This window comes from Lonchura striata, chromosome 1A, assembly GCF_050655825.1.
Source record: "Lonchura striata isolate lonStrDom1 chromosome 1A, ASM5065582v1, whole genome shotgun sequence".
NCBI lineage: Eukaryota > Metazoa > Chordata > Aves > Passeriformes > Estrildidae > Lonchura > Lonchura striata.
Window position 1 is genome coordinate 51,682,698 of NC_140741.1, and position 27,209 is coordinate 51,709,906.

The 27,209-nt window shown below is 37.4% G+C and overlaps 1 protein-coding gene across 5 annotated transcripts in view; it reads left to right on the forward strand.

The window, feature by feature from the left end:
• SYT1 (synaptotagmin 1) overlaps positions 1–27,209 on the forward strand; it is a 328,199-nt gene that overhangs the window by 277,796 nt on the left and 23,194 nt on the right. For all 5 annotated transcript variants that reach the window (XM_021528116.4, XM_021528115.4, XM_021528114.4 and 2 more), the window contains one exon: positions 705–822. In XM_021528116.4, the coding sequence (XP_021383791.1) occupies positions 705–822 (118 nt within the window). The remainder of the gene's footprint in view (positions 1–704; positions 823–27,209) is intronic.

Genomic DNA, 27,209 nt, shown 5'->3' on the forward strand with positions numbered 1-27,209 from the left:
AACATCATTCAGCTTTTCCCTCTTTGCCAGGACTGTTAGGAAAATACTAAGCAATGAATTGCAAAAGGCTGCATTTGGCAGATCTCAGATGATGGGCTGGAAGGCAAAACCAAATCCTTCCAGCAATTCCTTATGTGAGGAGGGACGTACTGTGTCCTTTCATGGTCCCTATCTGCCTGGTTTTTTCTTCTTTTGATAGACAGGAGACAAGTTTTTTTTTATACTGAGTATTTTGTACTTGGTGCGTTTTTTCATACTTTTTGCTTTTGTGACAAAGTCTGATGAGAAAGATCCATATTACTGTTTCACAGAAAACAGCCTATTAGCATGCTTCTTAATAGACTTCCAGTGAAATGCAGCTTGGAGAAAACAAAAAAATCCTGGCCTAGTTTAGAGAGAAGCAGTATTTGTGGGACCCCCTATTGTCAGGCGTGAAATCCTGAGAAGTATCACTTTCTGGCCAGCATATATCTTGTCATTTGGTTGTATAGAAGATAGTTGCTGCAACAGACTTGAGGTTATAAAGGAATTCATCTGAACAATTTGTGGTAGTTTTCTCAATATTGTTCATTTGAATGTTTTCTTTAGCAGTACAAGTCAGAGATATAATCCTGTTAATCTTCTGCAGGGCTTTCAAAATTGCATTTTTCAAAAGGTAAAAACACTCATTAAAGTAAAACATCATATCTTGTTTGTCTTCACAGCAAGAGAAGCTGGGTGATATCTGCTTCTCGCTCCGTTATGTGCCTACTGCTGGCAAACTGACTGTTGTCATTCTGGAGGCAAAGAACCTGAAGAAGATGGATGTTGGTGGACTATCAGGTATGTGTGTGAAAATCTGCTTGAAGATTTTGCAGGCTTGTAGAGGCAGAAAATCAACTAGTTTTCTGTTGGAAGTCTCTTGGCTGAGAAGGCAAGGGCTCTTGCTCCCTGTCTGGAAGATGTGGTTTATGTTTTCTGGAAAGTTAGGGCATGACTGACTATATCAGAACTATTCTAGTTAAAAAAAAAAAAAAAAAAAAAAATCACAAGACATTGCATTCCACTCCAAGACAAGGTCTGAAGTGTTACATGATCAGATGACAGTGCAAGCTCTCTGTACTTTCCTTCTCTCCTGTTGCCTAGAGATAAATACAGACTATTCAGGCAGAGAAAAAAAATCTGACTACAATTTCTATTGTCTGTTTAATCTCACAAAATGTGAGCATTTCACTGCATTGCTTCAGATAACAGGTGCTAGAGGAACTCACCCCAGCATGCCGTGCTGACTGCTGTTTAAGGTGCTAGGAAGGTTGTTTCTGCATTTGAAGGGCTCAGGTGGGATTGCTTACATGCACAGAGTTAGAGATGCTCTGCATTTGCGTGCACACCAGAAATCAAAATGACAGTCCTGTGTGTGTGGTAGGCAGTGAGGCTGATACATCCGTGCTTGATACCTGCCAGCAGCCCTGGCAGCCTTTCCATGGCTGAGGCTGTGCACACTGTGTGTGACAGGGTGTGTGCCACCTCTGAGGGAGGCACTTGGGCTGTGTTCCAGCAACTGGTGCAGATCCCTGTAGGTTTCTGTTCTCTGCTGCATCTGGAATTTGGACACAAATTGCTATATAAATTGCCAATTAGTTGAGACCAAATTAAATAACAAGATGCTTTATAAGGTGAGGTCTTTCCAGGAGAATTTTGGTTTGTATGCCTTCAGTTTAGAAGAAAGCTGCCCACCATTGAGAAGGAGGCTATTTCCAGTACAATTCCAGAACTGAAAACTTTTACAGCTGCCACTAACACGTATGATGTAATTTCTCATTTTGATTTGCCAAGTGACAAGAAAAAAAGTGTTCTGCTCTTACTTTTTATAATCTTAGCACAAGATAATAGCTATATGCAAAATAAACAGAAATGGGAACTTACTAAAAGCAGCTATGAAGGTTTTATGTAGCATTCTTGATGAATAACTGGAGGACCTTGCTGCAGTGTGGGGAAACTTCTATCAATAACCAGTTACTTTTTGGTTTTGGTTTTACTTGCATCTGAAGTCATCCAGTGCACAGCAACAGACATAGAAGTGTTAAAGGACACTTTAAAATAAAATTAAATAAAATCAAAGGACACAGAAGTGTTGTTGTAGTCATTACTCAGTGAAGTTTAGCTTTTTCTTGTCCACAACGGATGCTCGATTAAGACACAACACTAATAGTTTCCCTAACACTTGTAATAAGCAAATTACAAATGAATGTTCATAAGCACATTTACTCCTAATAGTGTCCTAATGAAAGATTAGATTCTCATAATGACAAAGCATGGGGATTTTCTGACTGAAGGTTAGCTCTGACAGCCAGAGCATCTATATTTTTTCCCAAACTTTGTGAGAAATGTGATAGATAATGAGTGCTCATCTTATAAGAAATGAAAGAGAGGGGCAGGAGAAATACTAATGAACTGAAGAGCGTCTACAAACTTCAGATGGAAAATATAGTACATTGTGTTGGAAATAACTATGAGGAAATGAATGGACTTAATCTCCTCTATGTTCTGAGGCACATAGAGGACATTTAAATTTCTAGGGAAAGCGAGGTTTTGTTTTTAGGACCATGCCAAACCTGAAACATCATGTTCTCTTGGAGACAAACAAACCCAATAGGATACCATAGTTGTAGCAGGAATTCAAAAGTCACTGACAGTGATAAGTGGCAGTTAGTATGGTATTCCTGGGGCAGTAATTATAGATGAAATAATGTTGGTTTAAAGTAGATCCAGTATCTTTCATTAGGGAATTTATCTTTTGAATAAATTATGCAGGAACAACTTTGGAAATCCAGCTGAGATTCTGTTGTCATTATTCACACTACATATTACCTACTCTCTAAGTGCTGACGAAAGTGACAGGTTTATATCTTGATTAGCAAATATTTCCCCTTAGTTTTGTTACTTTCTCTAGATGCTAAAATGGCTTTTCATATTATAAAACTGAAAAATTTGCATGACAGTGGAGGTGGGAAAAGGTTAACAATCAAATGTGAACTCAAACTGAGTGTTACCTATATATTCAACAACAGCATTAAAAAGACGTGAAAATGCTGTTGACACAGATAGGGCAAACAAATCTTAGCAGTTTCTCAGAAATAGGCAAATAACACCTCTTTTGTTGTTGTTTTGAGTTGGGGATATATATTTAAGTTATTCTTCCCTTTTTTTTGAGAAGATGCTGGAAAAGCAGAATGAATGCAGACATTTGGAAAGGGTTCTGCTTTTCTCTTTCACTCATCCTTTATGCCTCTGTGAAGTTTGCCTGCCTCACAGAGAGCAGGAGCAAGGCCCTGGCTCCTGCAGAGGGAGAACTGACAAGCATTCACGGCACAGTGGCAGGCAACTTTGTGGCTTCCTTCTGGCTGCTTCTCTCTACATCTCAAGTGTTACTGCTGCTAGTAAATATCTGCTATACCTTTGAACCTCAACAATGTGGGAGGTTTCAGCATTTGCATTATCTTTGGCCCCAGTACAAAGAACCAGTTGCTGTGGCTCAGTAGTCATCTGAACTTCTACTCTATATAAATTTATTAAATCCATAATTGTGGTCAATTGAGCTTAAATACATGCTTGACTATTTTTTGTATGTATATTTATGTTATGCAGATAGAGAGAGCCCTGTTACAAAAGTACCCAAAGCAAGAGAGATTGAAGTATATTGAGAACACTACCTTTCCTAGCATTTTTACAGGGCCTCAGCTGGTAAACCTTAATCCTCTTAGTCAGCATCTATATCAGAGTTACTGGTCATTACCACTGTTTTAAAAAAAAAAAAACCCAAACATTTTATAAAGTCATTTATCACCATCATTTTTCATAGATTTTATTAGCAGTCAAAAGTCAAGCATAAATTACTTTGGAAATAGACAATGAAAGACAACAAACTAAACATCAGATTCATTAGACTTACTGTAACAAAACCATATCGCACATCTGAGCAATAAACTCCCTGGTCTTAAACTTAATTTCAACGTCAGGCTGTGACTAGAGTAAACCTTGGCTCAAACACTGAAACTATTTAGCCTGAGCTCATCAAGTCACTGCAACAAGTGGAAATTATCACTTCTGGTGAGCAAGGGGCTCTGGCAAGCTATTTTGCATATTCTAAAATGAATTTGTAATTATCTAAATTATATTCAAACCCATTGCTAATGAATCTGACATCTGGAAGATGATGTGTAGGAATTAAGGATACAAAGCAATTATTTTTTTTTTTATCTGAACTTTGTGGTCTTGGACAGTTTTATAAGCATACTTCACCTAAAATGTCTATGAGACTTAGAAACTTACGTCTTACAGGGAACTTAGACTCCCAAGTTACTCCATTGGTTTTGTTTTGCTTTAATTTCATTTAGGTGATTTGCACAATTGGAAAATTTCAAAACCAGATTGTGGTTTAATCTCTTCAAACAGTCCTTAGATACATAATCCAACTAATTCCTTGATAAGGACACAATGCAGCTGGCCAATGCCATTCAGTTCACAATGGTTGTCTGTTAGTTATGGTTCTTCATCAGGCTTATGGTCCCTTCTTCTTCAGAAAAGGACAAGAATTATCTGCAGCTCCCCTATTAGATATTAATTTAAATCAAAGTAATACTGATTTCAAAGACAGATGTAAATAAATATGAAACTTTATTATAAATTCATTTTCATCTAATTTGTAGTAGTAATTTTAACTTTATTTTTAAAGTGAAATTGATTGTGTAACCCTCAGTGCACTTATGTAGTAGCTAAATATGAACTGTGGGATAAATATGGTGCTTCTTTCTACTACATGGGAAAATTTGTAACACATACACGTTTGTACAAGCAGTTCTATATCTTTCCATCTATTTAGCCATACCCTCTATTTGTATTCAGTTTTGTTCCGAACATAAAATAAAAACTTTAATTTCAGCTTACATCAGCTTTCTCTGCTTTGACTAAGCCAATCATTTAAATAAGTTACCTGAATACCTTGAAAAGCATTTTCCCTCTAAATCTTCAGGAGTGGCTGGGGCTGGCTCCTGAACAGACTGTTGTTATAAGGTGTTTGGCCACTTGGGCCCTTCAGCTTAAGTACCTTATTTTGGTTTTGGTTTGGGTTTTTTAAAAACTTCAGTGGCTCTGTATATTACAGTGAAATACTGGTTTGTATCATGATATCACCTTTTATAGCTGATAGTAAGCCTTAACATACCTTGTCATCTTTTCAGGATGATTCCAGTATGGTTTATTCCTTCTAAAAATCTTTGAAAGCTAATGTGCTTTTGTTGTCTTTATATTGTTTTAGTGTGCTTAGCTTTTAATGGGTATATTTACCAGGAATGTATCCTAGAAGCAAGCAATACACCCCTCACATATGTCCACAGCACTGCTGCCTCTCACCATGCCCCAGTTTCAATGAGGAGTAGATGCCCTAGCTGACATGGGCTCAGGTATTGAGCTTGGGAACTGTTGCCAAGTAACAGATACTGTAGCAGAACCTAAATTGTACTATTTAGTGCAAATTAATGCTTAGAAAGAACTGTAAGGAGAATAGGATTGTCATTGGATCCATGTGTGTGCTCTTCCTCCTGCAGAAAGCTGCAGATACAGTTGTGAAAAGAAAGCAGCCCATAATCGGCCCATTATGTGTGCAAGCTAATCTCAGTATTTATGAGTTATAAATAGAAAATACACAGCACCCCTTTGTATCTGCCAAGTAAATACTCTGAACCATCTCTGAGGACCAAATGGTTCTCTAGCAGGAATACAGCTAGTTTTATACGATTCAAAAGATTGCATTCAAATTCAAAAGGCTTGGTTCAATGTCTTAGAAAAGAATTGAGAAATTAAAAATTATTTTGAGACCAGCTCTTTGAAAACCAAGTGAATGCTCATTATGCAGTCAGCGCATTCCTTTTAACAACTTCATGAAAACATAAGAAACTTTAAAAGCTGGCTAATACGAGTGCAATATATGGGAAAATAAATACACCATTAATGTCATGGTCTTGCTATAAGGCCTGTTTTAAGCATAACTCAGCAATTATTAAGAGAAAACAGCCTTATTATAAGGTGAAAGTAAAAATAAATAACAAACCACCACCACCACAGCTGTATTTTCAACTAGCCTAATCCTAAGGAATCCAGCAAAGAGATCAGTACCAACAAATATTTTAAGTTCTCTACTTAGTGTGGAGGATTTCTACATTATCTAACATTGCTGTCTCTCTATTACACCAGCAGCACTTCCAACAGCAGATGGCTGCAGCAGTGCATTTCTCATGCTCACAAAGTGGTCGCACAGCATTGTACTAAATTAATTGTGGGCTGCTACAGTGGTGATGGTGTCAGTTAGCAAATCTCCAGCACATTAAAACCTTTCTCTCCTGCCTCAAAGAACATTCTTGTTGGTGACATCTTCTGTAACACTGGGCAGCAGGTGGAGGTTTGCCTGAAGTGGTGCTTCCTCAATAGTTAATTAAGGTTTTAGGGAGTAGTTTCTTCTAATCCCAACTCACACCTTTGACAACAAGCCATCTTCTGCCTCAGTTTAAAAGCTGAAGAAGGAAGTGCCAAAATCAACATATGTTCCAAAGTACAATGTATTCATCATAGAAGCTATGTTAAAGGGTACGCACACTCTCATATTTCAGGGTATTTTGGAAAGTCTTAAGAGGAAATTGTCAGGTAACTGTCCAGAGTCCAGAATTTCTACTGCATTGTATGCTACAACTGTTGTACACAACAATACATTGTATTAGATGAACAGTCAGTTTGTTGATTCATACAAAGAAGCAGAGTCAAATTGTTCTGCTCTCTTTTTTCTCCTGGGCTTAAAATGAGGACTCATGCTTTCTGATTGTCAGAGAGTTGCATTAAACTTGTGGGCATTGCTGTGAGAAACCTTAAGGCAATCGCTGTGCTGAAAAAGTGCCTTGGCTCAATAGCTTTCTGAATAGCTTCTTGATTTGAGAAAGGAAAGGTTATGTCATGTAGACGCTCACCAAAGGTACAAGTGGTCAGCACCCAGCTGGCTGGACACTGCCAGTCAATAGTCATCATTTTATGGAATTTCTGTTGATTTCCTTCTATTTCCCTTCCCCAAAACAAAGAATATGAAGACTTCTTATTCTTTTATTTCAATAGCTACATCTAAACAATGCATTTTATGTTTGTATGCCTATTTCTTCCTGATTAAATTATAGTAAGTTTTTATTTGGTTGTGCAGTCCCAAAGCAAGTGTAAAGATGTGTGTGTTAATCATCTCATTTTCATATAAGTAATTAATGCTTTAGGTTTTCAAGATCCTGAAGAATTTCATAGCAATGTGAGTGGCTGTAAAATGGATGTAGAAATACTGTAGATAGATTCTAGGGTCCTCAGGGAAATTAGTCAGTCCTCTTACAAGTAAATTTAATTTCTTTTTACTCTCTTAAAATTGCAGCCTACATATTTTTATTTTTTATGGGCTTTAAGAAAAAAAATAAAAAAGAAAATATCCTTTTCCTCTGTATAAATACAGTTTAGATAAGTGCCGAAATGTGCGGAGAAAGTAAACAAGGTATAAATTTGGCTATTTCCTTTTCACAGCAGTATAAAGTCATACAGGTTTTTAAGACAGCGTGATGAGTGTTTTGTTAGCACTGTCAATGCAACTGAGATTTGCTCAAGTTTGTGGCACTGTCTGAAGAACTATAAACAATTTTAAAGTTTTTACATTACTTTAAATCCCACATGCATCTTTTGTTTGTTTAATCCCATGTGGGTAGAAAAATGATTGGTTTTGCAGTTGCTTGTTTATAGACCTCCTGCTTCTGTTTCCAGTGTGTTAACTCCTTTATGTGCACATGTCAGTGGAAATAAACATTTCACAAATTACACCTTTGATCCCAGATTATCCTGAAAGGAGCAGGGGTTGTATGCTAAGAAGGTAACTGCACATTTCACCTGGTACACTGCTGAAAATGTCCATGACAAGGGAGAAAGCATGTGCTTCAGCATAATAAGAGAGATAAGAAAACAGGTATTTGTAGATCTTGGTTGAAATCATTACTTTACATAAATCCTTTATGGGTCATAGCAGTTCATATCTGTTTGCACATTTGGCAAGTGAAGCTCTCCAATGGAAGCTGTGAGATGCTATTTGGCAAAATGAAAAGAAAGCTTTCTTCTTGCCAATTCCAAAGTTTATTTTCCAAAACCTAATTAAAGGTGAAAGTCCTGCCCTCTCTTCTATTGATGCAGTTCCCCAAAAAGGTCCCATTACCTCTTGAGGTAACCGAAGTACAGTCTTGTTGCTGAGATTGGGATGCCAACATTCAGTTTTCCTCATTGTGCCTGTTGTCTCTCTGGCTAGAGTGATATGAATCTCAATGGGGATTGAGGTTTGAAGGGGAAGGGACCTACACAATGAGGGATCCGCACAAGCCCTTTATTTAGATACTGATTTAAGACAGCTAAGGTGCTAAACAATTATTTAGCAAAGCTGAAGAGAGGAATCTGGTTTTTTTTAAGCCTCTTAATTGTGTGATTGGTTTTGAAGACAAAACCAGGTTTTCTTCCTCTGTTATAGCAGTCTTGTTGATAAGATGGAGCTGGCTGTATTTCTCTCGACTCATGCACCTATCACCAATATAATAAAATAGTAAAATTGGTAATATAGAGGGAACAACTCCTGACATTTTGTGGTTATTAGTGCAGATATTCAGTTCTCTCATGTTTATGAAGTTATCTTTTTTCTGTCTTCTTGATGAATATGCTATTGCTCATTCCCAACATGAATGCCTTTCTATTCTGCTGAGCTGTCTTCAAATTTACAAATAGCAACATTTTATATTCTATTTAAATAAAAGTAATTTCTGTGCAGGGGCTTCTTGCTACATACCATCAAATCAGATGTTAATGAAATAATTACAAAATAATAAAATATATAACTCTAGTTAAGGAAAGTCCAAAATAAAAATGAGATAACATCTGTTCAGCTTATGTACTGACAAACAAAACTCTTCAAATGTTATGTAATACAATTGACCAATGTGGAATGGATAACATATAGACAAATTTGCATAAAAATAAATGTGTCATAAAAATGCCATCCACTGCAAAGTTCCTCTGTTTTCTACCTCTTCTGTGAAAGCTGACATAGGATTTTTTAAGATCTGATTTTGTGAACTTTGTCACAATGTAATTCTCATGTCTTAGTCAAAAATAAAATAGAGACATACATTATAAAGCTATGCATGATCTAATAAAAGCTATGCATGGTCTTATAGTAGGCAGATCCAAATTTTAATTCCTGTCCTATAAGTATGAGCATTTTGGGATCCAAATGTAATCTCTGCAGCTCAGCAGCATCTTTGTAGGAACAGAGAAAGAGTAAAGTCAGAGAAGGAAGGGGTTCTTCTTAATCTTGGCTATCAAGCCCAGTTCATGGGATCTCCTTCTCCAGATTCCCAGTGGTATCACAGAACAATTTACATATACAGGTCTGCAGGTTAAATCCACCTTTCCAGTGAAGTGAATATGATAATGTCCTGATTGAGCCCTAGTGAGAAAAAAGCATCTTAAATTCTTTTTGAGCCTCTTTAGAAATCTTTGCAGCACAGCTGGCTCCAGGGCCAGACTCCTTCCAGTGCTGTTGTGGGGGCATGCATTCCTGCAGTAAGTCCCAGGAAGCTCAGCTGAAGTACTCAGCTGTATCCATTATTTCCCATCAGCAAACCATCACATGCTTATCAACATCTGAGGGATGCTAAAAGTAGCAATTGTGAGAGCTCAAAACTGAATGGGTTTTTTAAGTTCAGAAGCCCTGACTATGTGGGATGTGAAGAAATGCTTATGTAAGGATGTGACAGCATCAGCAAGTCTTATGCTGCAAATTGTTTCAGCTGGTTGGAAGCTAAGTTAATTCAGGCTGCTCCTTCCTGGATAAAAAAATAATGGGGCAAAATATTTAATTGAAAACAAGTGCACGTTACTTTAGAAAGAAGGTGTTTAGGATCTGGATCTGGAAAGCTGTGGGAGAAAAGGTGTTTCTGAGAGAGGTTTCATTGGGGCTAAACAAGCTTAAAGGGTCTTGAGCCAGGCTGCTTCTTGGATGGTGGTGGAAATCAGGGACTGGCTCAGCTGTTCCTGTAGATTATTTGTATTGCCCCACCGATGAGGAACATCTACTTCAGGAAATTACTGTCTGGATTCTGGTCAGGAAACCAGCACTTGAAAAGAGTAATCTTTTCATCTGATGCACTGCTCAGTTTTTGTGTCTGGTAGTCCCTGTGGCATGGCAAGTGAGTGATTTCCTACATTGATTATTTGACATGAATTAGTCAAGAAATAGACTCAAGTATGAGATAGATGTTGCTTTTGTCTAATCTGGGGATTGACTGCATTTCTTTGATCAAGGTTTTAGTTTTTCATGCAACAAAATGAAGTCGTACAAGAGAATCCACAATAATGCATTGACAGCCATTTGTTTATAAATTAAATTACTCAGACAAGCACATCTTTCACATATACCAATGCACACTTTCCTTTGTGTAACTAATGCATCTGTAATATAATGAAATACCCATTGCTGTAGAGCCTAGGTATTATGGTCCTCATCTTCAGGTTCCATGAGGCAGCAGATATGACTTGATTGCTTTTCAGCCTTGAGGAAAGTTTTGCACTGGTGTAATGTTCTCTTACATTAAGAGTTGTTAAAAGCCCAAGGCCAGCAGTAGTCCTCTGGTAATTTCAAATACAGTTTTGTGAGCAGTGGAATTATAAGGCATGATTTCTATTAATTTCAGAGTGTTACTGGGTATTCTGATGTCTAATAAAATATGTGCTTCAATTGAAACTTTTTTTCACAGTTTGAACATCCATACTATCTCTTTCGTTTCTACTTTCTGGTTTGTAATAAGAGGTGAGACCATCTTGGAGCTTTCACCTCATACAGAGATACTTAATAGGCTTTCTGTATTCCATCTGGCTGCCTGCTTTCAGAAAACTTGCAGGAATTTAATGTCTTCAAGGGGCCTGTGATCCTGGTCAATATGCAAAAAAGGTATGGAAAGGGGACAGTCAGTCACCAGGCTGGTAATTGCACTCAAAGAACACAAAATTATTACCTACACTGTGTTTCCTTGGGAACGAAGAAAAATGAAAATGTATTTTATTTTATTGGAAGTCCAGTGATAAAAATGCTTTGATTCATATTTAAATCTATTCTCATTTTCTTGTTGTCTGGTGGGTTTTCTTTTTCTTTTTGATCTCTGTATAAAGGAAATGAATTTTTTTTTAATCTAGATAGCTGCTTCAATCATTCCAATAATCTAAATCACTCCGTTACTCCCTCTTCTGACTCTGAATATCTTAAGCTATACCCTGATTTTAGAAATCAGGTTTTGTCTGTATTTGCTGCCAGCATCTTTCTTCAGCAAAGAGTGTGGTTCCCATGCATTTTGTTCTTGTGTAAGGTTTGCTTTATGCAGAGCATTTGGAGGCTAAGCACTTTGGCTTTTCTTGTTTACATTCTCCTTGCTGTGTTTTCTCTTTGTTTACAATTCCAGCAAACTTGAATCCTGATAGGTTAAATGGAAGGGAAGACAGGCATCAGACAGTTGGTGCCTGACCCATCCAGCACAAACCTCTTGTTTTCAGAACAGCCCAGTCATTTTTCACTGGTACTTTGAGGTGCATTCAAATCTGCCTTGGCATCTGTCCAGCCCTGCATAATATCAAGGAGAGAACATTCTGTCTGAAACAACAGATTGTTAGTTCAATTATATTCCTGAAATTGAATTAAAATTCCGTAAAAGAGGCTTCAAAATTGAAGGACCCCATGGGAATGTTGTGGGATTTTTGTTTGTTTGACTTACAGCAATAAGGCATACTAAATGAGATGCATTGATCAGGAAAGTGGAGGAGCATAGACTTCTTGTACTGTTAACAAATGTTTATTATAACCAGAGAGAAGAACTCTGAGCTGCTTCTGAATATGATTAATGACAACTCCTCATGAATAGTGACCAAATTTTATGTTACTGACCAGGGTTTCTGAAGTGTGATACCATAATTAAATAATCCTTCAGTACCTTTGGGTCAGACTCAGCTACAAGGACTGAGGACCACTGCTGGTCTTACTGGACTGAAAAGTATATTTTTCTAATCGGGGTTGTCTGGCATATTGAAAAGACTGGTAGCTTTGCTGTAACTCATTTCAGTCAATTTTTTTAGTGAGGGGAAGTTGGTGCAGTTTTTCTGGCAGAGATCCAAGCATCCATATGGTACAATAGTGTTCTGTATTAATTCTAGTGTTGTTTCATTGAAAGATAGCGTTCTGGTCAGATGCAAAATATTCATACCCAGTTTTGTATTTTTACCCTTGTTTTCCTCTATTGATTTTTATTTATTCTCAGAAGCACAAAGGCCAACTTCTCCATCTGCCAGTTTTATCTCTCATCATACACTGAGTGTTTATTTTCCTCTTTGTTTCTCAAATTGCACACATATGTGAAGAACTGAAAACTGGCTGTAACACATGAAGTTAGATTCTGCCATTTCACAACATTACAGTAAGGCATATTTTCAGATTGTCCAATGGATTTCCATTAGATGAAGTTTCTATTTTATTATGTATGGGTGATAGAACTCAGATTTTGGATGTTCTTAATGCTTTTTTGTGTAAGCATTTCATGGCCACAATTAGTAAAGGCTATTTCTGGAGTGCTCTGTGTTGATTGGATATTTGGTCTGCTTCTGCATAAATGAATGTCACCCTTTTGCTCTTAGGAAACAAGACACACTACCTATCACTGCCTGTGGGTTTTATTTCTTGTCAACAATGTCTATGTGAATTTTATACGGGGGTAATAAACTACTTGGAATAGCATGTATTCTTAAGTTATGTGCAAGCCATAGTAAAAAGAAAAAATGTATCAATTAGTGTCTTACAAACTAATCAGAAGAAATGAGGCATAAAAGAAACAGGATACCACTTAATGACTTCATCATATTTTCATGATAAAGATAGTGGGCAAGATGAAAAAAATCTCTAAATAATGACAGCAAAAAGTATTTGAGAGAAATTGCATGCATGCTTCCAAGAAGGCAAAGATTTGGGGTTCATAAAAGATGCAGAGAGTTGCCATCTATGCATCACTGAAGACTCGGCACACTAAGACAGTTTAGACAATGTCACATAAAACACAAACCATTGTAGGAAAGCACACACTAAATCCATGCACAGCTTGCATTTTCAGCTCTGAAGTCCTCCTTCAGTAAACTGAAGCATTAAAGTTGGTTCAACTGTGTATTTTTAAACTTTACATCAACAGCATATGCTGACATCAGACCTCCCGTTCTAGTGTTGCAACCATGAAGCTCAGTAGATAACATACTAATCAATTAAAGGCAATGAAAGGCAAGACAGGACTTACAAAACAAGCAAAAAAATTTGTTATTATTTTTATTTCAAATAAGGACAATTCATTAATTTTAACTACAGTGAATGAGAGGACTTCAGCTTAGCTGCGTACTTCAGAAAATCCCATCCCTACTTAGGCTTTTAAATGCATTTTAAACTATACTTTTATCAGCTTTTCCTGGTTCAGTCAGAAGGACCAGATTTTCATCAATCAGCAGTTCAGGGCTAAGGTTAAATAAACTGAAAGGCAGAAGGTTGGTGTCTGTGTTATATCTAAACTCTTTTGCACAGGTCTGACAGCACAGAAAAGCTGCTAATGTTTCTTGCAGTGAATTAGAGGACTTAAAATCAAAAAATAGTTTCTAATACTCAAGGCTTAATAGGTATTTTAGGGCTTAAGTTAATGCTTACCTGAGTCTCTTGGATATACAGTTAATAGGAAGATGAGAGAGGGCATGGGGAATGTAACCCTCTGTCAAGTGACTTAAATAACCAAATTTGAAAAGGAGCACTCAAATAAAAATATGCATATTGCTCATTCCCTTGAGCCTTTTCATCCAAAAGCTGATTCTGAGGTGTCAATGAACCATATTATAAAAATAATTTAAGGAGAGTTTAGTCAGTACACTTCGGTTTCTAAGATATAACAAAAGGAAAAACTTGTTGTCTGAGAAGTACCTCTAGCATTTCTCAGGGAGTCTCTAAATGTTAATATTTGAAATAGTTGCATGAGACAATGGACATATGGGTGGCATAGAAATGTGACTAATTTAGTAGTCACATTTTAGGTAGTAGTTGTGAACTATAGAAGAAATCTTACCTTGTGGTTTCCACTTTATTTGTCTTCATCCACCTAAGTGTCCTAAGCAGTGTTTTCTAAAGTGAAGACATATCCTGCCAGATGCCCTTGTCCCAGGCACCTTTTTGTTTCTTTGTGTGTAGATTTGAGAAGAGGGTTTAATTTCCTGGTCACTGGCCAAGACTCTACCCTGGTTAGATAGGAAATGCTCAGAGAAGGTGGAGTATTAAACAACCTTATATTAAGTAGAAATAGGACTGGGGTTACTGCTTTCCTGGTGCATGTTCTACTCATGAAAACATAGTCTTCAGAATGACCTTCTCTGTTTGCATGGACAGATACATTTTTTTGCCAAGCATGCAAAGGCTGTTCTCTGTGCAGGGATTGGTCTCCACCTCTCAGTTTGTCTCTGTGCTAAGGATAAGCTGAGCTAGCCAGGGTACATCTCAGAGGGATCTAAAGTGTACACTTTTCCATATCCCTAAATGTTTAGGAGAGTGAGGGCACCTCCACACATTGAGTGAACATATTCAGTGGGAGATGCAATGGTGTGTTGTTGGACACTTAAGAAAAACAATTTCCAGCAAACCACTTAACAGCTATGTCCTCTCACCTGTATATGTAAGTTCTTTTTATATTTACTCTTTTTGGTACCCGGAGTTTGCCAACATTGTTCTGAATGCTACTTTGAGCCTTAAAGTTGACTCTCCACAGATGTACTAATACCTTGGGCTTTGGCCATATGTAAAGGTCTTGGGCTAAGTTTGACCTTGGAGAGCATTTCCTTCTGCCTTTGTTACCACTCATTTCCACACATTTCCAGTGTAAAACAGGACTGCCCCCTGTTGTACAGAGCCAATGTCCAACTAAGAGGTACTTCTTGTGTGGTCACATAGCAGTAATAACAATGGTAACTCTTTAATTTCCTTGGGTTTACTTCCTCTTTTCATCTGTGGTCAGATCCCTTTCTTTCCTGAGACTGTTGTGTATTACTTGTGTCATGGTCCTACTTAAGATCTCCACTCAGTTTGATCATGCTCACGTCCTGAAAAACTTAATAATAAAAGCCCCGTAGCAGAATTCTAAATATTCTTTCCTCATGCCATCACCTGAGCCTGAACCCAGAATATAGTGAGCAAACAGGAAATGGTAAGTGCTCCTTATCAAATGCATAGAGCCAAATATTTTTTTAGGGAGGTAAAGTTGCTTACAGTCACTGCTAGCAGCATGCAAGCCTGGAGAACCAGTAGCCAATACAGTTCAAAAACTCACAACTGAAAATCTGCTCCCCAGGTTTTTATATTCACAGAAATTGAGGTACACAATTCCCCAGTTTTCAAATTTGAAACAGATTTTTTTTTCAGCTTATCCTTCATACACAGCCTCACTGCATGAATGGAGGAGCATCTATAGATTTCAAGTAAAATTTTGGTACATCTATAGCTGAAACTGTCTCAAATTTCCATTGAATCAGATAAATCTTATCAGATATCTTGAAGATGATAAGAGGATCAATGCTGTCAGCAAGTTCAAAGCAGCATGAAAATACGGTTTGATGAAAAGCAGCTTCATTGTAATGCAAAAAACAGCACCCCAGCCATTCCTGTAGTGCATGTGCAAGAGTTTGAGTGATTTGAATGCAGGACTCCTGATACAGTAATTTCTGCCATATATGAGACCCAAAATGATTACCTGTAGAGTAAATGGACCTGCTCATCATGCAGGTTTTGTAGAGATAATGCATACACCTGTTCAGAAGATGTAATAGTTGTGGTTGAAATACCAGGTCTGAAACACAAGGGTTAGGGTGGATGGTTAAGCTTTTAAATCACTTGGAAGCAGCTGATTTTAAGTTGCCATGGCAAAGGAGTTTCAGACAATGAGAAGCTTTTACATTAATATCTTTGTAAGCCGTGTTGTGATAGAATTGTCTCTGAAGAGCAGTCCCTTTCTTGCTCCTGCTGACACACACAGTTATAAAATCATCAAGTAATTATATAGTGCTGTAATGACTTTTTGGATTTCTTCTCTATGGGTTTTGCCACTGATTTGTAGATTCCCTTTCTGTTAGATTTTTATGATAGGGAATGGAATTATTCAACATTTTGTTATCAAATGTTTTGAAGATATCCCTTGTGTTTGCGAAAAATATCAAGGTATGGAAATGACAGTGGTTTTCCATTGTGTTCATCTATTAATTTTGGACAACAACTGAATAAAACCTGTCTGAATAAAAGCACTTTTCTTTGACAACTTAGTTGGTTTGGGCATTTTGTTAGGTATTCTTATCTTCCTCCTCAGTGGCCAAAATATAGGTCTGAAAAAGCGTGTCCTGTCTGAACTCAGGGTGAGATAAGAAACTTATTGGTAGGGAAAATTTGTAGAGAATTTGCAGGGACTTTGTTTCAATTTTGGGAGGAGAGAACGTAGTGTCCACTCAAGACAGCTTGAACTTGGCCCTGGTTGTTGCTGGTTGACTTCAATGTTGCTCTCCTGCCAAACAGGAGTAGAACAGGGGTCTGTTTCAGTGGTTAGCCAGCCCTGGTTGGCCACTTGTGTGCACATTGGAGTCTCAACACACAGAATACCAAAGGCTGGAATTTGCATTTCTGTTAATCTTCACCAGCTGCTCAGCAGCTCCCAGCTGTTGCAAATGGTGCTGGTAGCACATTCTGTGTGTCAGGGGCTGGGAAGCAGTATAGCAGTCTCTTCACTGCCACCTCCCCCTGGATACCTGTGGGTCTGGGTGCTGTGGAGATACACTTTATAAGATGTCACTTTTCCTGCCAGCTGCAGAAACAGGATGCTAAAGGGGAGGTTTACAGGAGGGGAGTTTTCCAAGGAGGGCTTTGAGGAAACTGGCACCGAGTCTCCAGCAGCACTGAAGTTCTGACATTCATGCCTAGTGGCAGTTTGTCATACTAAAACTTAATGAGCTTCAGGACATAAAGTGAGATGTATTTGTTCTGACACACATTTAATTAAGGTTTTTATCAAATTCTTTTTATTTTAGTCTTTATTTGACATTGGCCACTTCTTCTTTGGGATTCTGTAGGTCTGAAAAGCTTTCAGATAGGGCTTTAATTGCAGCCTTTCAATGTAATTATTAGTTGTGTATTACATGGGAATGAAGCTGGTTCTTTTAAGTTAGCACAGTATAAACACTTCATAGTCTGAGCTGCTATGCTAATGCACAGGGATGGGATCCACATCACAATACATGGTCTCCATTCTCTATACTGCAGCACAAACTCCTTACTCAGTTTAGTTGCAGCTGTAGCACACAGGTAATTGGGGCCTGAAAAGTCTCTGTGGGTATCATTAATTTTAGTCATAGGAGGTACCTAGATTTTAGTCTTAGGAGGTACCTAAATGACAATAACAGCATACAAACATATTTGAAGACAATCTGATTGATTGGATTGCATAAATAGATTGATCAGGTTAATCTCAAATGCATACATTTTTGGGCATGTATTATTAGTTATGCAAAACATGGAGTCAGCTGACATAAGGGTGGTGAAGAGACTCTTTGTACATCAGTCTAAGTTGTTAGCTGTTAACTCTTTGAAATCAGCCAAAATATTTAATCTGAGTAAAATGTATTATGCAGGAAAACTTTAGAGATTAATTATATATTTGAAGGTCTCTTAAATAAAATAGCACAAAGTTACAAAAAAGGCAAAAATATGTTTGGAGTAGATTTAGTAATAAGTTGGAGGAGAGGGGGATATGAAATTAAGGATGCTGAGTAGTGGGTGTGGATAAGCTCATTTTATGTAACAAGGTAATTTAAAAAGTGAAATACAGAAATAGCTGGAAAACTGAAAAATAACTGCATTGCAGCTTTCACATGTTCACAGCTCTTCCAAAGAGCTTGAAGTCTATAATTTGAAGCAACAATGAGGAACTATTCACCTGATACACAAGCACACCAGGGCTTAAATTCTCCAATCTTTCTCCCATCATGGAACAGAAAATATGCTCACACACAGCTGAAGAGCTGGTGTCCCCTGCTTGTCTGTTCACATGCCGTGGACAGAAAATGTCACAGCCATAGAGGGAATGTGTTTGTAGTCTGGCAATAAGAGGAGCTCTGTAAGCCCACAGGAAAGCGAATAACAAGAAGGATGGCATGAGGTTCCTGCAGCCCTTGTCTCCCTTCTCTCCCAGAGGACATGTAGAGAAGACCTTGTAGTCCAGGCTGCCAAGCTATGGATTTATGAGAGGGTTCAATCCACATGTTCCCCAAACTGCAGAATGGCTTTCTAGCTTTCTGGTTTGTTTTTATTCTGTGAAGCCACAGTCCTGACTAAAGACTTTGGCTGGTTTGAGCTGGAAATGTTGGAGTTGCTATTGATCTGGGCATGCAGGATAGCCATTTATTTTGGGGAGGGATTCCTGTGCCTTAGCATTAGTGTAGGTTTAAAATAACTGTATAATTTTAAGAGTAGATAGTGTCACAACTTTTTGAAATTGTGTACATTGGGTTTGCATTTTCCAGGAGAAATCAATTTCAGTCCTTTCTGTTTGCTAGAGAAACACAACAGTGATTTCTGCTGAACTGCTTCTCAGAGGCAGGCAGCTGTGAGTCATCCAGTAGTTCTGAGGGGCATCAGCCAAACATTCCCTTAGTGAAATACTAGAAAATATTTTTCAAACTTTCCAGTTGCCTAAAACATCACTGAATCATACTAGAGATGCCTAAGGAAACTTTCACTGTCAGGATGGTGTTTTGGTCTGTCATGGGTACCTGAGAATACTTCACACAAGTAATAGGAACAATATTGTGAAGATGATGTTTCATTATTTCAATGATTAATCATGCAATATGTATGATTTTTCGGAAAATGCATATAGCAGCACAGCTGTTGTAGCAATAATGGAAGGGAACATAAAAGAGTGATAGCTATGACAGACAAAAATGTGAGCAGAGATGTAAGCTCCAGTTGGTTATGCTCAGTGCTGTGGTCAGTAATCTATAGTGTATAGGTATTTCTGTAGTAAATAAAATCTTAAAAATACTGCTTTTCTATTATCATGCAAATCCCTTGTGTGGGAGTAATCTCTTGCAGGAGTGGTATGAACAGGTGTCATCCTCTCTCATTCCCACACTGCTCCCAAATCAGAACAATTTGTAGTTCTTATAACCAAGACATCCTGGACGAAATTTAAAAACATTCCCCTTGTACAACATTAAATTAGAATTCTGCATCATCTGTGGCCAATCCCAGAAGACATTTGCATCTATATGAGATCAGTATGCCTATACATCAAATTACCAAGCATGGATGCAGAGTTTTTTGTTAAGTGACAATCTTTTCGTTTGTCAAGTATTGATGGCATTTAAACTGAACAACTGGAAATTTCTGATTTAGGAGTGTTAAAAAAATCAAGCCTGTAAGTATATTTCCTGTCTATTTTGTATAGTTGTGTGTTTTATGGAAATTAGTGCAACCACTTTCATAATGCTTTTAGCACATTTTCCTCTTTTTCTCCTTTTTACAACTTCCTCAATAATGATGCCAGTTGATACACATTTCAATTATTTTGGCTGAATACTTTTTTTATCACTTTATTAATTGCCTTGTAAGTGAAAGAAAACAAAATTTTTGCATAAAAATATTTTGTTTTTAAGAACTAGGTCCACCTTTTATCATGCTAGTTTAACATACCCCAGTGTACAGTACCACCACAGAATTGGAACAGCAACAAATACCTCTATAATGTTTATTCTACTTTTATGGCATATGTGAAATAAGTGCATCACTTTATCTGATGCACTTGTGTGACATCCTCATGGCTTACCCAGACAATATTTTTATAATTTTGTTTGCATAAAGGCTATTTAATACCAAAATTCTGAAATAGTGTTTGGCTGTTCTCCTTCTCCAACTGATTCTTATCCTCAAAAAGTGAGGTCAGTCTGAAATACAGATATTACATGCCTAACTTGAATTAAGCTAAGCATAACTCTGAGAGCTGCTAGTAAATGCTTTTGTTGGAGTTCAAAATAAAAACATGTTATCTTCTTCATAAGAAACCCAAAACCTGCAATGTGACAGTAGTTGAAATTATTCTGACAGTTTAGCCTGATTCTTCAGTGCAGTGATCATGGTATTGTTTATTTGTGCCCAGTAGTCTTGGTCATGGATCAGGTTCCAATTCAGGCAGTTCATGATGGGAAACTAGCAGTGAATACTAGCCTTCAGCTGTGAGTAAATTCTGACTTCTATGTCATGTAGACATTACTGTGCTAGTACAAGTATCCATCAGATGAAAAAAAGCAGTACGAATTTTTGTGTTTGCTTTTGTTCAGTGTTAAAATATATGCAATCCCTCTCTGGAATGGCAGCAGTCTCAAAATGAGCCGGCAAGGAAACTTTTGAACATCAGTTTAAACAGATCAGTTTTCCAGCTAAGCATACACTGCAAACGAAGAATATTGAAAGTTAGGGAAAAACATATTTTCCAGTCCTACAAAAGAAAAACTTGAGAAATTGGTTCCAATAATTAAAAAAAAAAAAAAAGAAACAGTCAACAGCACAATAGAAAAAGGCAAAATTAACAGATCATTAGGTCTAACGGATCCAAGAATATGGCCAACAGCTACAATGGACTTTTCTCATTATTTTCTATACATGGATAAAATTTCCAACCGAAGAGAAAGATGTTCTCTTTAAGAATTATTAGAATCTTTTCTTAACCTCCATGTATAGAGAATAAGAATTTCATATTACTATGTGACCAAGAGAAAGGAGATTAGGAAATAGCTGAAAATTCTTTTTGTTCATGCAGCTCTGCTTGTTGTACCAAGCAGATCCTTGACTGCCTACCTGAGAAGGCAATACGTGTTGGTAAATGCAAGGCAACAACCTGAGCCTTTGTATAGCAGGTAGCTGGAGGTAGGAGCAGGGTCACGGGGTACCAGAACAACTGAGATAACAACAGTCTTTGGACTAATGTGCTCTGCCATGAGAATGTTCATGAACTAAGGAGCATTTTAACCATTCTGAAAATACCATCATGTTCTGCTCACACTTTAAGCATTTTAAATGGTTATGAAAATGCTCATTTTGCTGTAATACACCTATTGTGGAAGTATAGAAAACAGTCACTAATTTGTTTGTTTGTTTGTTTCTGCTAAGGATTAGGGGTCTTTTGAATATTTTGATGAAGTTCAATTTCAGCATCCTTAAGTACTTACTTAAGTCTCAAAGATAAATTAAACTATTTTGTAGAACGTATTAATTTAGCATTTTATAGTCACAGTTGTATGATCATTAATTCTGAAAAATTACATGCCAGAAAAATTACATCAGTATAAAATCCAACCCATATATTAGCAGATTCCTGTACAGAAATAGTGTCATAAAATCTTTTTATATTTTTTCCCAACAGTAAACAGGCACAGTGACTTTCTCTATGCATAGAGATATGTGGATTTGCAGTATATCTTACATATTGTAGGGGGCTCTATCATTTTGGAAAGCACTGCTGACTTTAGACCTAAGCAGCCTTCTTATAGACTTGAGGCTGTTGCTGTAAGGGCCTGAAAAGTGTGTGCAGTATCTGTCATGCCTAATATGCATGAGCATTGCAAAAAAGAGGTTACAGTCCCAACAGTAAATTCATTCCCTGGTGCAAGGAAAGGTGTGGTCTTTAGATGCTGGAAGGAGACTATCCTCCTCAAGTGGAAAAGAAGGAGCAAGAATAGAGTAACTTACATATAAATGAGAACAGTACATTCCTAATGTGTATTTTTGTTGATGTTTTGATCTGAACAAGTCAAATTCTCACAAGGGAAAAAAACACTTTTCATTTGTCCTTAGTCCTTAAATTGAACTTCAGACTGCAAGATGGAAAAATCATTTTTAGGGAATTGGTCTAGGGATGAGCATGAACCTGATTTTCTAGTTCAAAGAAAGACTTGTTCAGTCATGTTGGTGTGTGTGAAAGATGATATAGACTGCTACTGGACAGTAAAGGCATAGCTCTATACAAATTCAGCACAGATGTAAACAATTTAGCCAAGTGCAAAGCACTGTGACCAGGTCTAAAACAAAGGTAATGCCATTATTTTGAACAACTGAGTATGTCACATAATTTGTTCAAGGAGTCATCCCAATATTTTAGATGTTGCGTGGTGTGTTTAGGGTTGACTTTTCAAATTGCATCAAGTATGTCTTCCCACTTGCTGGTCTTGGTGTGTCTAGTGGACTTGACTATTGACAGGCAGACTGATTCAGAAATAAATTGAGATGCCACTAGGGCTTTTATCAGAGAGGAAAATATTATCATCTGTTTTGCTTAGATTAGGAAGCTGAGAGCAGATAAATGGGAAAAAAATCAGCAAAAAAGACAAAAGTGTCAGAATTATCCTAATGCAGCAGGTAGTTGTTCTGGTCTGGTGGATATACTGTGCTGCAATATCTGAAGCAGTGCCCCTGTTGTGATTCATTATCACTATATAGCACGATTGGAATTAATAACAGAAGACAATCATAAACTGATGATAGAAATTCTGGTGTTCCTACATGGTTTTATAACTAAGTGGCTAAATAACTGTTTTTGTGGAGATAATTCCATGAAGAGATAACAAAAGTAACCTTTACAGATAAGTAGTTACATAATTTAGTCTGGTAGGGCATTATTGGCCTAATTCTCTGCTTATCTGAACAGATAAAATTTCACCAACGATGACGATGATGTGCCCATTTATTCTAGCAGGGAGCTCTGCACAGTTTTAAATTATCTGATGTTGTCAGAAGTGCCTCCTTGTCTTTGCCTTGTTAGAATCAGTTTCTCACCAGGGTTGCTTCAAAGGCAGCTTTGGGCAGCACAATTGGTTTTTGTGGCCTGGGAACTGAGCCTGGGATCGGGACATAGCAGGGTGCTGGCTGGCATCTAAATATGTAACACAGCATGGTCCTTATTCTTCTTTTGTAGGAGAGTGCCACATAATTTTCACTGATCAGTGGTCTTTGTCTCTTGAGCACTAGCTGAAGAATTGTGTTTCCACAACCATAAACGCTGTGATTGTACCTGCCTTTACTTTATGTGTGTCATGCAGAGCTGTTATTCAAACAAAAGTCCCACTGACTCACCTCGTGTGCACTGCCCATGTGCCTGTTCTGCCATAACTCAGTCTGCAACAGACTTAGCCAATTCCTATTTCTCAGGTTATCTAAGTTTTTTGTATGCGGCATTTTTAATTGACAATAAATTCAGCTGGGATGCAATGCCTTGTTTGTGCAAAACACAGTTACTTTATTGTGCCAGAGGAGGACCGTCAAATACTGATTGTGGAAAATAAATTTTTTATTTCCATTACAGGAGAGAAATTCTCTTAGGCACATGATGTGACTCTTGGGGACAGTGCTGTGCAGGGCCAGGAGTTGGACTCTTTGATCCTTGTGGGTTCCAATTCAGCATATTCTGTGAAAATAACAACGTTTACAAAAGAGTTTAAGAAATCAAGACAACAGTTTAGGAAAAGGGCTAGCTTTAGCCTCCTCTGAGTTCCTCAAAAATCTGACTTCCTCAAAACTCGATACTACTGAGGTTTCTACTCTTGGGAATGAACACAGACAGGAGGATTTTCAAATTCTGTGTTTGGAGAGGGTAAACTCCGTTTGGAGTAGGGCAGGAAGCTCTCCTCCTTCCCAGGGGAGTCCTTTCTACACTAGATTAGCAGCTGCTAGAGCATAACCATGCCCAAATTATTCTCTTGTAAGTAACAAAGTGTGCATTGAAGAAGGAACATCAACCTCTTTCAGGTAAGCTTCTTATTTGTTAGGTTCAATGCTCCTTCTTCGCTATTGTCTCATCCTGGTTGTTTGTTTGTTTAGGGGGTGTTTGTTTTGTAAGAAAAGGCCAAAGAGGCCAATTCCTTGATCCTTTAAAAAGATGAAAAAAGTAAGATGCAAAGACTAGCTGTCTTACCTCTTGCATTTTTTAAGAAACATCACATTTGAAACCAGTCAGCTGGTTTTATTGACCCTGGGCCTGGACATGGGTTGCTGCTCTTGGAGTTGTATTTGATAAATTCTACTAGGATTTAAATCATATTTTCATCTTGTACTTCGGAAAACCTATACAGTACCACAAAGATAGAGAGAACCTTTGCAGTGTTTCTCCTAAATATGATTTTGAAAAAGTTACTGCAATCACAGGTAAGAAAAGTTACCTTCTTTACAGGAAGCTTAGTATATTCCGTTGTCATCATATGAATCTATGGTGACATGAGTAACTTGTAATAGCTATGAATGCTCCTGCAAAATTTTACTTAATGTAATGTTGCTCAACTATACATTTTTATCAATTAGTAAATCAAATTTTGGTACTCTGCAATAGCTGTGTTACTGTGCTATTTTCACTACTTAGCATGAAATGGTGAAAATTAAGTCATGTGTGAATGCTACCACGTAAGCAGAAACTTTCAGAATCCCTACATGAAGAAAGACGGTATCACCTTTCAGACATAGCTATTAGGAGGTTTTTGAGTTTGCTGGATTTCTTTAAATTCTATCAAAGCCCCTCAGAGCAGCAATGAGGTCAGTTGATAATACAAGTAATAAGAGAGTCATTCCACAAGATTTAATGTGAAACCAGCTTAGAGCATATGAGCTAATGGAGCGAGCAGAAGTCCATAAATCTGGTTTGTTGTCTTTCTAAAAGATCCTCTTTAGTTTGGCCAGAATATTCTATCTTGGTGAAGTAATAATGTGGTGAAATAGAGTACATGCATGCTAAAGAACTGACCGGTCGGTGTTGCTCCTTTTCTTTTACATGTACAGATAAAATTTAATGAAAGATAAACAAAGGAGCTTGTGTGCTGAATTCTGGAAGGAAATGTCTTCATTCAGGTTGCAGCCATGGCAACAATCTGTGGAATTCAAATGTCCTGTGCTATGAATCAATTCAATAAAATGATGATCTGGATATTTACTGCTCCTGAAAGTCTCTCTTAAAGAGATTGATTCAATTTTATAGAGCACAATATAAACAGGTGTGAGCTAGTTGCCTTCTACAGTTAGAACATAAAGAGAAAGCAGGAGAAACATGATGAATGTGATCCAGGTTGTTAATCCACATTAATAAAACAGGGCAAGAAACCTGGTGTTTGTAGTTCAGCATGAAAAAATGCAGATTTTTCATAGGTGCTGCACATCTGCATGAGGGGTACCAGATTAGTCAGGATAGTTAAACTGCAGACAGAGCTTTTCCTATGCTTCTTCCCCTTGTCCCTTTCTAAACATCAGAGAAGGACAGAATCTTCCTGAGTGATCCACACGACGAGCACAACCCAGGTGCTGAATGACTCCGTGAGACCACCTGCTTGAGCAGCCCCCAGTGCTGTCTTGTGTCCATTCCCTTTGCTTGCCACCCTTCTTTCACACTTGCCTGAGTTCAGAGGTTGATTTTTCAACAACACTAAAGCAAAGTAGACAAGCAGCATCTGAGAATTATGTGGCACAGTTATTTTTCTGTGGAAACTGCAGTGAGAGTTTTTTCGTGTCCAGCACTTCAAAATTCTACTTTTGTCTGATTAGTCTTCTAAATTGCTTTATTTTCTCTCCAGGAGGAAACCTAAATAATACTGGAGAAAGAGCTTTCTATTGCACTTAGAGCTGGAAGAGGACTATAGAAAATTTAGTGATAAATCTCCCAACAGTAAAAACAGTGTAATACAGATTGCAGTAGCTAGAAAATATTTACCAAAATGGTGGCAACCTGAGTGAGTTCATGCTGACCTGACAGAGTCAACCAGTACAGTTCTGGTTGGTTTTCCATGTCTCTTCTGATGTTTTCCTCAGTTCAGTATGTGAGTGATCCAGGGAGGACACCGTGAAATTTCTCAAGACTTCCTTTTCATTGATTCTGATTTCACTCAGTTCTGAAAATTCCTTGGGAAAAATGTCAAGAAAAACTACAAGTAAAAACCCTTCTCAATTATGCTTTTAAAGCTTTTATCACTGCAAGTTGACAATAGTTGCAATGGGAAATAATATATAAGGAAAATGTCACAAACAGCTCAGTTACAGAGCATGCTGTTTGTAAAAAGGAGATAGTACTGACATTGGCAAACCTGGGGTCCCAGATTTTTGCTCTTGACTTAAAAATAAGTATACTTTAAGTATATTAATTCAGTAAATTACTTTTGATTTGAAGATTTGGATTCAATGCTTTCAGACTTTTATTTCTAGCCATGAGAGTTAGAGAAGTTTTTTTTATTTGAAATGCAAGCTGCAAATCCCTGATGGTAACATAATGCTTAGAAACTAAGGCTTCAAGAAATATACTCAATATCTCAGGGATGGTGATAAAATCATAAGAGCTGGCAGCAGTGAATATTCCTAAAATTTTCATGCAATGATTTTGCAGTCTCACATCTCAACTTATAGAATACCTCCAGGAGCTGATTGCTGGCTTGACTATCAATCAATGTCAGAATTCTTCAGTGGGTTACCTCTGGTCAGTAAATAGACTGATGCCTTTGAATAAGGTCAAGATTCTGATCCATAGTGAAAGAGAAGATGGATGCAAAAGCAAACCTAGCCCCAGGAATAATATTCAAGTAGAAAGGTTTTAAAAATAGATTCTTATATATATATATATATATATATACACACACATTTAAATATATATATATATATATATATATATATATATATATATATATATTTAAGTTTCAAATTTAAGAGTATAGCATTTATATGATTGCTATGCAGAGGCCTTGGCACATAGTTTGGGGCACTCTGGCAATAAATATCAGCCTTTACCTCTGACTTTACAGTTTGCTTATGCCATGGTGTAGGAACAAGAGGCTGTAAGGAGAAAAGAATTCTGCTTGCATTTTGCTGGAAACTCATTACATTAAGATCAGCTGCATCTTGGATGAACAGCCTCAGGACAAAATACTAACTCTCACTCTCACTGAAGTAACAATTCCTTTAAATTGCCCTTCCCTTCTGATAGATACAATTTTTTATTTTTTTTTAATAAAAG